Source organism: Salmo trutta, chromosome 7 (genome assembly GCF_901001165.1).
Source record: "Salmo trutta chromosome 7, fSalTru1.1, whole genome shotgun sequence".
NCBI lineage: Eukaryota > Metazoa > Chordata > Actinopteri > Salmoniformes > Salmonidae > Salmo > Salmo trutta.
In genome coordinates this window covers 20,785,278-20,799,795 of record NC_042963.1, presented here as the reverse complement: position 1 = coordinate 20,799,795, position 14,518 = coordinate 20,785,278, and the positions used below count along the sequence as shown (strand labels likewise).

Sequence of the window (14,518 nt, the reverse complement as noted above, 5' to 3'; positions counted from 1 at the left end):
CAATAAAACTGGCCTTCTTTAGACTAGTTGAGTAACTGGAGCATCAACATCTGTGGGTTCGATTACAGGCTCAAAATGGCCAGAAACAAATAACTTTCTTCTGAAACTCGTCAGTCTATTCTTGTTCTGAGAAATAAAGGCTATTCCATGCGAGAAATTGCCAAGAAACTGAAGATCTCGTACAACGCCGTGTACTACTCCCTTCAGAGAACAGCGCAAACTGTCTCTAGCCAGAATAGAAAGAGGAGTGGGAGGTCCCGGTGCACAACTGAGAAAGAGGACAAGTACATTAGTGTCTAGTTCGAGAAACAGACGGCTCACAAGTCCTCAACTGGCAGCTTCATTAAATAGTACCTGCAAAACACCAGTCTCAACGTCAACAGTGACGAGGCAACTCCGGGATGCTGTTTTAAGAAGGTCATACCGAGGATCATCTAGCTATTTGATTTTGAATTTGAAGACCCCTTGAAGTATGAAAATAAATATATAAAAAATTATTTGATGGAAAAATTGTATTTGGCCCTATCTGGTAAAGACCAAATCCATGTTATAGCAAGAACAGCTCAAATAAGCAAAGAGAAATGACAGTCCATCATTACTTTAAGACATGAAGGTCAGTCAATGCGGAACATTTCAAGAACTTTGAAAGTTTCTTCAAGTGCTGTCGCAAAAAACATCAAGAGCTATGATGGGACTGGCTCTCATGAGGACCGCCACAGGAAAGGAAGACCCAGAGTTACCTCTACTGCAGAGGATAAGTTCATTTGAGTTACCAGCCCAAATAAATTATTCAGAGTTCAAGCAACAGACACATCTCAACATCAACTGTTCAGAGGAGACTGCATGAATCAGGCCTTCATGGTCAAATTGCTTCTCTTTGCTTATTTGAGCTGTTCTTGCCATAATATGGACTTGGTCTTTCACCAAATAGGGCTATCTTCTCTATACCAACCCTACCTTGTCACAACACAACTGATTGGTTTAAACGCATTAAGAAAAGAAAGAAACTCCACAAATGTACTTTTAACAAGGCACACCTGTTAATTGAAATGCATTCCAGGTAACTACCTCATAAAGCTGATTGAGAGCATGCCAAGAGTTTGCAAAGCTGTCATCAAGGCAAAGGGTGGCTACTATGAAGAATCTAAAATCTGAAATATATTTGATTTGTTTAACACTTTTTTGTTTACTGCGTGAGTCCATATGTGTTATTGCATAGTGTTGATGTCTTCACTATTATTGTACAATGTAGAAATTACCCTTGAATGAGTAGGGGTGTCCAAACTTTTGACTTGTACTGTACTTCCATAATTTTATTTTACTGGTACTGGGTGACCTTCAGACGAGTCTTGTGAGGCCTGTGGGCATCCTAGAGCCAAATAAACTAGGGGTCATAGTGTGTAGGTCAAACTGTTCGGACGCTGCAGACAGAAGTTGGCAGATCGGCTGTGCCGACTTCAGACGAATCCCAAAACGCTTGTGGGAGTCGTTGAGCAAAACGGAGAACACCATCATGTTTGTGAGTCTCACCATAATAGTCTGTAGGCCTAACCGTTCAGAAACTACAGACGATTTTGTGAGAAGTCCAATTTTCAGGATGTCTCATGGTCTGACAAACACCGCTCTAGGTCTGTCACCTTTCACCGCAGATGTGGAAGTGTGACATCGGCGGATGTGGTGGATTGAGGCGCGTCCCATGTAAATATCAGATATCTTTAGCTTAAACTGACATCTTTTTATGGAGATCGGAAATCGACTCTAGGTGGTTAAGACACTATGTTGGTGTGTCCTTTATTTTGGTAGTTACTGTACCTGTAGTTTGTTCTCAACAGACACTGCTCTGATTTGAGAACATACAACATATCAGGTTAAAGGCCTAGTTCAGTCAAAAACGTGATTTACCTGATTTTCCACACTATGAGGTAGGAATAATAATGTGAAATTGTGAACATTTGTGTGAAGACCGCCTGAAATTTCAGCCTGTTTTTGTGGGATGGAGTTTGTGACCAGGCATTACATTTGTTAATATACCAATAAGAAAGAGTTCCAAACCTCTCTGCCAATAATAGCTAGGTTTCCCCTCCCCACTCTGACCACTCCCAGACAGTCCTAGCAAAATTCTTGCTTGAAAAATTGCTCTTTGCTCAAAGCTATTTTTGTTCCTTTTTTACTATTTTAATGGAAAACAATCACAGTAAGGTACTTAATTGTTACTCAGAAATGATTTGATATTGAGATAAAAATGGTGCTATTGGACCTTGAAAGGTCAAAGGTCACATCCATGTTCACCGTATTGACAATATACAGTTCTTCAGAGGTGTTTGCTTTGAGGATATGAGTAGTTTATTTGTAAAGTAATGAACAGCTGTTTCTGTACTTAATTTATCTCTGTGTCAGAATCCCATTCTTCTTGCTGTATGATGAAAGCTTCCACACTGAATGAATCTTAATATTTTTGGATGTGATTTATATGGAGTAGTCTACAGCTCGCATTCACAGAGCTTAAAGAAGACACGTTGACCCAATGGCTTCTTGCTACTTAATCACTTTGTGATGTATTGCTTGTTTTTTGGTTTTGTTTGTTTTTCTTTATTTAATTAGATCCATTGGGTCATCGGTGTGGTGGGATTGGGTTGGGGGGGGGTTGTAACTTCATTCTGTGTATCTGTATTCTTGTTTTCTAACAGTTATTATTATAAATAAAAACATTTGATCATAAAAAGGAATGTACAGCGATCAGGGTGCTTGTGTTTTGTTTCAAACGGTAACTCAATAGTCTGTTCTCGTTCTTGTACAAGTTAGTGGTGTGCTGTAACAGGGCTCCTGACACAGCAAACACCTTTTATGGGGTTTTTTGGTCCTTAGTGATGATGGCTAAAGCTGCTGGCTGCCACCTGGCTTTGTTTTGTCTTTCATGAATTAGTGAAACTGAGTGGCAGAGACAGCTCTCAGATAACTGTTTCATTTATCTAGTGCACAGCTGGATTGGCTGAAGCTACTCAGCCATTGCATGTCATAAAAATGTCAGTTGACAAGCGAGAAATCTAACTTTGTTGATAACCTGTGCATCTTCAGATTTGCTGTAATAGACTATCAAAGATAGTGGAGCTAAAGTTTTTTTTTTTTTTTTTACCCAAGTGTCTTGTTCTGTCTTGCAGTATGTGTTTGTGTCCTTGCTGTCCCGAGACAGTGTCTACGATGTCCTCAGGAGGATCTGTACACACCTTCAGGTGCGAAATAACCTCACAATATGCCATTGTCAAAGGTATACCAATAGATGGGGTAAAAAGGTCAATGGAACGCAGACCTTGGGGGAGAGAAGAAGTTTGCCGGATTGGCGCACACTAACCAGGTTGATATTTGCCAAATCCATCATGGTTGCTGTATTGTAACGGGCCCACAATGTGGTTACTAAAGTCCCATTTGGATACATTTGGCTGTTTTCAGTGCATAACATTTAGAAAGTTGTGCCTTTTCAGGTTTAGAAAAAGTGGTTGGTAAATGCTAGCTCCCGTTCGTATAAGCTGATGGCATAGCTAGCATACAGAAATTGTTGGTGGCAGTCAAACGTTTTTTACTGAAATGTAGATGATTGGTGATGATGATATGTACATGTATTGGGGTTGACATCCACACAAGCATTATACACCGATTTCTACCTCAACATAGTGTGAAATACACATAAACAATAGCTTAAATGGGCTAATTTTGCTTGGGGGCAATGAGGCGATTCGGGATCTTTCCCCCACCCGTTTCCATGGCATTTCCATTGTTTTGGTCGAGTTCCATTGACCTCTTTACCTCATCTATGGTCTGCAAGATTGAGCAGATATCGTGGATATCAACACTGTAGTGAAGTTACATTGTAGTTACACAATAGAGAACTAATAATTACTGCAGTTACAATGTAACCTTATTTTCCTCCTTAGGTGAATGGGAAGAAAAGCCTTAGCCTGAAGCAGTACATGGAGGAGCCTAGCTCACTATCTATGGTAAGCCCAGCCAGTACACTAAACTACACTACTCTGGGTGCAGTACAGTAGGATAGATATGGTAGCCTGGGTGATAGGCGGTTCTGCTCTCTTACCAACTCTTCAGGGAATGAGTGACAAGGAGTTAACAAGAGATCAAACACAGACCCGCACCCAGGATACAGTTGTGGTGCAACCAACCCTGCTTTACATAACAGTCTAGATCCATCTGCTACTGTTTGTTGACCAGCTGCCAAGGACCATAAATTGAACTTGGCAATGTGCAATTTACAGCATCCCTGTACTTTATAGTAAGTGTGTGTAGGGTCAAAGAGATAGATGGGGTAATGTAGTGTAGCATTAGCGTTATGCAAGTCAGAGTTAGGCATTTGTTAAAGATGTCTATTTTTTAACTTTTAGTGTTGAAAAGCAATATCCCAAGTATGAGCACAGTAAAGTACACACACTTTATGGTAAAAAAAAAATGTTTGAGCAAAATGTTTGTTTTTTTAGACACTACTGCAAGGAGACTGGAGTGCTAACTTTAAGTGTTTTGAATATGCCCCTACACATTACTCAACGTGACTCTCATAGTAGTAAATTGCACTACTATACGGAACAAAAATATAAATGCAACATGCAATCATTTCTAAGATTTTACTGAGTAACAGTTCATACTGTATAAGGAAATCAGTCAATTGAAATAAATTCATTAGGACCTAATCTATGGATTTCGACGATGGAGGCGGCTTATGGTAGAGAAATTAACATTAAATTCTCTGGCAACAGCTCTAGTGGACATTCATGCAGTCAGCATGCCAGTTGCACGCTCCCTCAAAACTTGAGACACCTGTGGCCTTTTATTTTCCCCAGCACAAGGTGCACCTGTGTAATGATCATGCTGTTTAATCAGATTTTTTATATGCCACACCTGTCAGGTGGATGGATTATCTTGGCAAATAAGAAATGCTCACTAACAGGGATGTAAACAAATTTGTGCTGAAAAATTTCGATCGATGAGCTTTTTGTGCATATGGAAAATGTCTGGGATTTTTTATTTCAGCTCATGAAACATGGGACCAACACTTTAATATATTTGTTTGGTGTATATACACTGAAGCATGCTTCTGGCCTTCCTTGTCAATTGTAAGTCCTATTAAGAATAAGATAAGCGGAGTGCCTCAAACTTCTGTTTTTTGCATCTGTTTTTAATCCTTTAGTAGACCCTTTTGTGATTGACGTCATCATGGATTAAGGGCATCATGGGTTAAGATGCTTAGCATGCTGGTATTTTACTCAGGCGAAAGTCAAATGTTTTTTAGAGCTACTAAAGCAATAATAATCCACTCAGTGATGTGAGTGCTTAAAAGGGACCTCAAACTCAAACTGCACTTCCAGCCTTTTCTCCTCTTGATCTTTTTACTCACTGGCATAATGGTAGGTTCCAATTCGTTTCTTTTTTAAGTATATCCAAATTAATAACAGCCGCTGGGGAAAAATTAAGGCCAATGTATAGAAAAAGAGAATGCCCACTCACTGTTTCGCTTCTCCCAAATGTCATAATTTAATAAAGCTTAGGCAATACAATCCCTAACGTGTCAACCAAAACATTGTGATTATATCACCTAAACTTAATTAAAGATACCTTTTCCTTTCAACCTCTCTCAACTCCATCTCCTCTCTTCCTCTGCTGGCCTCTCCTCTCTTTCCCTTGCTCCTCTCCTCCCTCATTCAGGATGAGTTCCCTGTGGTCAATGACTTCCCTCCAGTGTTGAAGTGGAGGAGAAAGCCGTCCATTCCGTCCGTGTCCTCATCTCTCCCAGACCTCCTGGGGAACTCCACCAGCAGCCTGAGTGCAGTGGACACCCCCTACCTACCCACTGAGGTTCCACTGACATTGAAGAGTAAGATCAAAGGTAAGCCCCGCTCGATCATTAATCATCATGGGGCGACAGGTAGTAATTTTTGGGGTTGGAAAGGATTATTTTGGATAAAACAATTACTCCAGGCTGCACATAAACGCCTACAACCTGATAGAAAGTATGTCGAAATTATAATGGACCTATATATTTGGAAATAACGGCCCTTTTTTCAGCCCACAAATAGATTTTGACAAACAAATCAGTCCAAACAAAAGTATTCACAACCTTCCTTTTGACTTTTTCAATCTTTATGTGGCCATCAAACCCTCGATGTTGCTTGCCCCTAGAGGTAAGAGAGGTAAACCGGCGACAAGAGGGTTGCCAGTTCGAAACTTTGAATCCCGGGTCTTATGGGGAAAATCTAAAAGGAAGTGAGCAGGCAACTGGAGGGTTGCTGTTGTCAAGTCCTACAAATGGTGTACATGTTTTAGGACCTCTGTCAGGTCTGAGTTCAAAGCCTAAATCATACAGCAGGTATCCTAAAACAGTGGACAATAACCTAACCACTGGTCCAAGGTCAGATATTTTCCAGCCCTTTTATGGCTTAGGTTAGGAATGGGATGATGGTAATCTGATCCATGGAGGCAACCTTTCATCCATCACACTGTCAGGACTTTCACAAACAGCCTGTCATGTTTCTTTCCCTCTCACTTCCCACACACACACACAGCGGTGGCAGGCTCTGAATAGACCCAGCTCAGTGGTAGCTTGCATCGGTGCCTGACTGACTGATTTGTTTTATTTATCCAACAACATACCCTTGGCAAGACGGGCAACGACAAGCTAACTAAAACAGAAACAGGCGAACTTAGCTAAATGACTAAATTATGCATACTTAATGACTAACATTTAAATGTAAGCTAGGCTCTGTTTTGGTTCTCTATGCCTGACGTAGTCTCTCATGACAGACGGGTACCGAGATAATTCTTGACAGAAAAGAGGACTATTAGCCAATATCTCTTCCTTCCTCCACACGCAAGCTGTTTTGCTAATGTAGCCATTGGAGTCACCTTTTGGGCCAAAAGTCACACGCTATTGACTCACACACTGATAAGTAGGGATCTATGGCTACTAATTACCCAGCTGATAGTCTTTTTTTTAACCAGTGTGCATAGAGCCATGTACGTTCTCCAATAAACTACCTGAACTCTTGATTTTTGTATGAGCCCAATTTTTTTTCTTCTCCCCTTCTACTGGCTAGAGCAGGGATGGCAACTGGTGCCCTTCCACCCCTTTTTATTAGGCCCGCGGACCAATTAATAAGAGTAAAATATTTTTTTTTAAATTTGAACTCAACATACTTTTCCTTGAGAGTTAGAGTAGTAGAGTACATAAGGTGCAATTTCGAAATTTGGTCGTGCATCAGCAGTTTGGTAAATGAGTCTAGTGGCCAGCTATCTAAACTTCTAGTAAGCAGTTTAGATCGTTAAAACTGCAAACGTTTGCCTCCACCCTATAGGCAAAATGTGTAGAATTGCAGCAAATTAGCTGTAAAACTGAAGAAGAAAAATTCTCCGCCCCGTGGCAAAATGAGAAGAATTGCTTGAAATGAGTTAGAAAATAGCAAAGTCTTCTCTCCGCCCCATGGCAAAATGTGTAGGATAGCAGGATTATAGCATTAATTATTAAGCCAGTGAGGAGTTTTGAGAGTCGAATTTAGTCAAGATAAACTTTTATTGCCATTTTGATACGCGGGGCATATTTACTCTTATAGAAGGAACATAATGCTTAGGTTGTTACGAGTGTACTGATATAAGTGTGATGCACGTGACATCCCGGCAACTTTGAGAAAAAAAAACACTTGACATCGGAGTTGTCCCTGTTGAAATTCGAGACGTTCTGTACATATTCATGAGGCTAGCTTAGCATCTCACTCTCCATTGAATACAGGCGGTTGACGTCAACACCCCTCATCGAAGAGTTCAAAAAAGTATTCGAATAGCGAGATGTATCCACCAATCCAAAGACAGGAATAGGCGGGAGCTTGACAGCCCGCTGTTCCGCTCTGTGGACAACAAATCCCATTGTTACGGCGAAGACACAAGCATCTCGTCATTATTTCCAGTATCTCTGGTTGTACTTAGGGCATGCCTGTAGTTCTAGAAGTATGAGAGGTGCCCTCAGAGTGGCGGGAAAAACACAGAACGCTCCTTTCATACATAATTGTACCTTCTCTCAGATCATTAAAAGCCCTGCTGTGTGGAGTTTTTAGCAGGGTCCTGTTCATTAGGCACCAAATGGAAGAAAGTGGACTGAAAAGTGGAGGGACTACGTTTTTTGTTTGCCGTTGCAAAACATTTTGAAACAATTTCCATAGCGTGACATAATGAACAAGACCCTGTAGAGGCCAACCCCAGCCCTGTTAAAAAAGATGGGTAGAATGAAACGTTAGCACAATCAACACATACAAATGTACAAAATATATCCTACTGTAAGACTAGCTCCGAGACTAGTATTGTTACTTTCTATGTGGAAGCACCACTTTAAAGCAACGATTATGGTTTAAAGGGTCTTGTGTAGGCTAAGTAAGGTTGTAAATAAGTAAGGTTGTAAATGGATCCCCTGAGTTTCTCCAACGTGTCTGCCGTCAAGTTTAATTCCTGCTGCATTGGTGTCAGACTTGGGATAGGAGACAGACAGTGGCGCTTAGCTGTTAGCCACCCACATACTCAGCGCTGTGTTCACTGTGTAGTCTATAGAGAAAGAAAAGCTCAATGATAACACTAATGCCATTATGCTCTGGTGTGTTGTCTATAGACGGGTTGGTTGTTTAGCAACAAAACCGGCACTTGCGCAATGCTTACTGAAAACATAAATACATATGTGAGCACTTGTTGTCTCTCAAATATATTGTTACAGTTGTTGGTTAGCTAGCAAGCAATTATTTTACCATATTAGCAAAACAAGACAAGGTATCAGTAACAAGATACAACGAGCTGTAACAAGCCACCAACGATTCCCCACATGGCAGCGTCTTGTCATTGTTGCTAGCTATCTGACCATTCAGAATCACAACGCCAAACAGCCTTCTGCCTCATCGATGTGCGCGCATCATTTTTTTGTGACGTTGTCAGCCAACCCGTCTATAGAGATAGAATAGCTTAATGCTAACACTAATTAGCATTGCTCTCTCTTGTGGTGTTGTCTATAGAGAAGCAATAGCTCAACGCTAACGCTAACCCATTTTGGTCTGTTGTGTTGTGTGCAGAGCGGAGTCTGGAGACAGAGAAGATCCTCCTGACAGAGCCAGTGCCAGAGCTAGGCCACATGGAGTACCAGCTGCTCAAGTTCTTCATCCTTCTGTGAGTACTGGACAAACTAACCTGGTGCTGTTTGTGTTCTCGTGGCGTAACAATCACCATAGGAGTTGGCAAGGCAGCCCAAACAGATCTGGGACCAGGCTTCGGACGGACCACAATGCACTCACATCACACACAGGGCTAATGTCCTGTTACTATGCACTTAGGAAGAATATAAATTGCATTGCCTTCTTTCCTGGTGTTCCCTCTCCTCAACCTCCTTCTCAAAACCCATTGGATGAGAAGGTCAGAGGTCCCGCCACTTGGACCTTCTCATCCAATGGGTTGAGAAGTTAAGAGGTCCCTCCCCTCTGACCTTCTCGTCCCATGGGTATTGAGAAACACGAGGAGCGAAGATGTGAGGAATCAAGGCGATGCAATTGCGATTCTCCCTTGCTGTCATACTGCCACCTGCTGGTCATAGTAATTCTGACCAGTTCATATTACACTTACTGTACATATTACATTTGCATCTCTTTACATTTAGACATTTGTCTTTTGTGTAAATGGTATTACGCTGTTATTTTTCATGGCTGTTAAGATTTTTATGAATTTTATAGCATGCTTGGGGGAAAAAACTATGTTGAAGCTCATGGCACGTCACTCACATAATGATCCATAGGCCTTTTATTATAGCTGTCGGTGTACACGTGTGTGGAAAACAATGTGGTAATTGTGTGGTGAAAGTGTATGTCTCCTGTCTCCCTCAGTATCATTCTGCTCATCATGTCCTCTTGCTACCTGGCCTTCCGTGTGTGTAGTCTGGAGCAGCAGCTGTCCTTCCTCAATACACACCCGACAGTGCACATGAGAGAGAGGTGAGGGACACGCACGGGCACACACATACACGTGCATTGGTTCATACACACAAACACACACACATAAAGGCATGGGCACACACTTATACACACACACACACACACACACACACACTGAACACACATGCACAGCAGTGGCAGTCGGTGCCGTTCAAGATGAGTGAGGGCGATTTCTTTTTTTATGAGCTTAGCCTTATTTCTATTACAGCATATTGGATGACTGTCATTCATATTCCATTCACCCAGTTCAATGTAACATCGATAGGTTTAGGCTACTACATGATACTCAAATTTGCCCTATACCCATCATGAGGTTGCTACAACCTAGCCTAAAAATTAGTTTATAACGTAGGTGAACAGGTCAAGAGACAAACTGGAGTAATCAAGGTGACAGACAGTGACACACATTCAATACCACCTTGCACACTCTTGCTTGCATCTAGCTGATCTGGAGTGTCACCATTAGTCCAAACCGTTGCAACTGAAAGGAGAGCTTCTATTGGACAAATTCAGGTTGGTCCCTCTAGGGCTACGCAATATGGCCAAAATATCATATCACGATATTTGTCAAATTTATTACGATATGACGGTATTTTAGGTTTTTGTATAATACAAGTTCTAAATATGTTTCATGAGTAATGCATAACCCTAGGGTGGCAACACATACATTTGAAATGTTTTTCATGGGGATTTCTACATTCTAATTGTTTTATATTGTTCAATCAAACTTCAACCAAAAGTTGGAATATATTGGATACAGTGTTGTTTGACATGACAACGAATGAAAAATCCAGGGAGGGGTTATTTTAACCGGGTTGGAACCAAAGTGAGGGTCAGTGTTTCCCAGTGGACCCTAATTAGAGGTTACATTATAGGTATCTACTTGATGTAGCTAAAGTATTAATGTTTTGCCTATTCCTCTCTGATTTAGAATATAAAGTTGCACAAATGACATGCTGATCTAGGCCTACACCAGCACTGGTATCAGGCTGTATTTTCTAGCTAGCTAGCTACGTTTGCTCTGACTTAGCACATTTAGCCAGCTAACTATCGATGAGCATTAGTGGCTAACACAATTTATTTTAGCCACAACTTGCTAAGAAAAGGCAAACTAGTTGTTTGCAGACAGTAAGATACACAAACTAATAGTGTCATCATAGAAGGCTTGTGGATTTACAGTATGTTAAGAAGCGAAGTGGAAAGCAGCGCCGCCGTCACCATCTTGTTGCATCTGCAGCATTGACCATGCAGACAGTCACAGCAAGTGAAGTGGCTGTGACTCGTGGTAGAGCACTCTCCTTGGGTGACAGGGGGTGGGGCTTGGCGTGTGTGGAAGGAGAGCGGGAGAGAGACGACTCAAGTGGCAAAATGAGTAAACTATAAAAAAATGTCATTACTCATGGTGGAGTGGTAGCGTAGCCTAGTGGTTAGAGCGTTGGACTAGTAATCGGAAGGTTGCAAGTTCAAATCTCCGAGCTGACAAGGTACAAATCTGTAGTTCTGCCCCTGAACAAGGCAGTTAACCCACTGTTCCTAGGTCGTCATTGAAAATAAGAATTTGTTCTGACCTGCCTAGTTAAATAAAATAAAAATAACACATTAAACCAACCAACCATACATTGAAATACCGTAATACAAGTAAAAACCCAAACTGGTATGTGCATCAATACTGGTATATAGTCAAAAAAACGGTATGCCGCCCAGCCCTAGGTCCCTTCGTTCAGAAATGTTTTGCGACAGAATCGGTGGAATAAATACAGCCCGAAAGCTTACCTTGACTTGGAAGAGTTGCAGTGTTGGATAGCCTTAGCCAGCTAGCTAACATAAATAGCATTCCTCTCTGTTTGATTCAGGTTGGTGAATAGGCTAAATTAGCTGCATTAGCTAAGTAAGTGAAAGATAAACTATGCTTCTTCTCCTGGCGTCACCAGAAAATGCTAACATACGTTTTTCAGGGATACAGTATTTGCAACGTAACTTCTGTTTCCCCTGAAAAACGGAACGGCGTCTTTCTACACCTGCCACATTAGGTTAGTGAAAGGTAAACTAGTAACTATCTCTCTCTCTCTCTCTCTCTCTGCTGCTTCTCCTTAATTTTTCAATAAATTAATTTGTTGAAAACTGTTCAAATATTGTCTTAATCTTTGTCCCCCAGTCCCTTTGCTCATTTCCTATCTCAAGAGAGTGCTGAATGCTTTGATAAGTCATATTTGCTGTATAGTCATATTTTACTAGATATAACATTATATTCCCACTTCAAGATCAGATAGTGTTATTGCTATGCCAACGTGCATGTTTGTCTCCTCCCAGGTAACACTTGCTGTATGCTGCGTCCCCATTGGACAGATGTCCTGTCAGTCACGGAGGTTCTCCTGATGATTTGGCAAACAGAGACTCGGTTCATTTACCTGTCCCACTATGTAGGTGTGGAGGAGTGCCCTGCTGGTCCAATGAGAAGACAATGACTTGAGAAAAGCCAAGACCTGAGGCAAAAACTGCACTTAAACAGACAGCCTAGTAGGGGGTGCCAGTGAGTCAATAATCCTCTTGTCATTCCCTAGAAAGACTATGGACCCCTCGGACAAGAGACTAGGATGTAATGAGGAGAATGTAGGAGGATTGGAAGTAGAGGACTACAGAGTAGATGTCAATAGGGCCGTGCCAACCAAGTTCACCTGATTTTGACCTTTGACCTCAATGTCCTTATTTTACTGCCAAGGAATTACAATTCCAGTCGACTAATCAGACACTTTCGCATTCAGGATTTCAGAGACTAGAGCCTTTTTTTCCCCAGAGACTTTTTCAACAGGAACAGACAACAGTGTGGGTTTTTGTGTACACTTTTGTGGAGAGTTGCTGCCAGAGAGACCGAAGACAAGGCATTCCATTCCGATCAGGAACTCAAACCTGACCTGGGTAAACAGTTCCCACCGCAGCCCACCCGGTTTACTGAGCACGGTCACTAAGGCACGAACTCTCCTGTACCCTAATGAAGAAACTATTTCAATAGACATTATTATCAGAACTTTATCTGTCTGCCAGAATTGTGAGATGATATGCTAGCGTTACGGCTGAATTATAGCGGTGTTGTCATGCAAACTGAAAACATGGTACCGTGTGTGTCAGGTGAGGTCGACAAGTCATGAAGTGAAAGGTGCGCGTGTGTGTGTGTGTCGGTGTGGGTGCGTGTTTATGTGTGTATGAGTGTTTTCAACATTATGTGTGCAACTTAACAAGTGTCTAGGACTATCTCAAGGTAGCGTGCATCTTCACCACCTGACAAACGATGCCTGCATGTAATGTAATACTAGATATTGACTGAATTGTAAAGCCATTGTCTGTGACATTGTTGCATGGATGTTTATCGATGGAGTGGAACTAACGCAGAGTAAAGCAGTGAAGGTATTGAGAGAGACGCAGGTTGACAGTGAATGTCGTTGTTGTTCACTTGTTCTTTAATGTTCCATGTGGAGGTGTGTACTATTGAGATTGTACAGTACTTGAAACCTAATCATGCATTTCATAGGAGATTATGTATTTATGTAATCCATGGCGTGGAAAAATATGGCCTCCACTTCAGCTACTAGGTGCACCTTTAAAGCGTATCCGAGGCTGGGCAGAGAGAATTGTATAGACTAGAGTGTATTTACTACTAGAGCCTGTATGTATTTATTTGTGTGCAATTTTGTACTAAGTCAGAAAGGCATGTTGTTTTTAGTGAGTCGGTATGGGTGTTTGTTCACTGCCGTATTTCTGACATGGGTCGTGTTCAGTTTGCACAAAATGGGGGGAAAAAATGATTTGAAATGAACTACTTGGATTTGTCCAATCGTGCCCTAATGAATACGACCCTGTCTTGCAGTAGGGCTGGAGTCACAGCAGTGCCATGCGTAACTGTGAGACAGCAGTGACTAATAAACAGCCTTCCTTGCCCGTGCCTCTTGTGACCTTTGACCTCTTGTGCACACACTTCCTTGCCCGTGCCTCTTATGACCTTCCACCTCATATAACTGGATCCCAACACTGAAAATGGAAACATCTGGAAGAAATAATGGAGGAACATCAACACTAGGTCTTCCCCCTACTGACCTACAGCCTATTTACCTTGCAGGGGTTACTTTATTACAAGTGTGTGGGATGTTAGTTTAGTTGGGAGAGACTATGGTAAACACAGTGATGAAATGTCCACTCCCTTTTTATGTATCAGAGGGTTAAATGTATGTATTTATTGTTTGCAGATGTGTTCTAATACGTACAGTGCATTCGGAAAGTATTCAGACCCCTTGACTTTTTCCACATTTTGTTATGCAACAGCCTTGTTCACAAATTGATTATAAAACATGTTTCCCTCATCAATCTACACACAATACCCCATAATGACATAGCAAAAACAGGTTTTTATACATTTTTGCAAACATATTAAAAGTAAAAGAGTGAAATATCACATTACATAAGTATTTAGACCCTTTACTCAGTACTTTGTTGAAGCACATTTGGCAGCGATTACA

At 41.4% G+C, this 14,518-nt stretch overlaps 1 protein-coding gene across 3 annotated transcripts in view; it reads left to right on the top strand.

Annotated features, from left to right (window-relative positions):
• gramd2ab (GRAM domain containing 2Ab) overlaps nt 1–13,947 on the top strand; it is a 65,415-nt gene extending 51,468 nt beyond the window's left edge. For all 3 annotated transcript variants that reach the window (XM_029758353.1, XM_029758352.1, XM_029758351.1), the window contains 6 exons: nt 3,159–3,230; nt 3,930–3,992; nt 5,707–5,887; nt 9,102–9,195; nt 9,903–10,010; nt 12,321–13,947. In XM_029758353.1, coding sequence (XP_029614213.1) covers nt 3,159–3,230; nt 3,930–3,992; nt 5,707–5,887; nt 9,102–9,195; nt 9,903–10,010; nt 12,321–12,324 — 522 coding nt within the window. In that variant the 3' untranslated portion in view covers nt 12,325–13,947. The remainder of the gene's footprint in view (nt 1–3,158; nt 3,231–3,929; nt 3,993–5,706; nt 5,888–9,101; nt 9,196–9,902; nt 10,011–12,320) is intronic.
• Nucleotides 13,948–14,518: the final 571 nt, after the last annotated feature.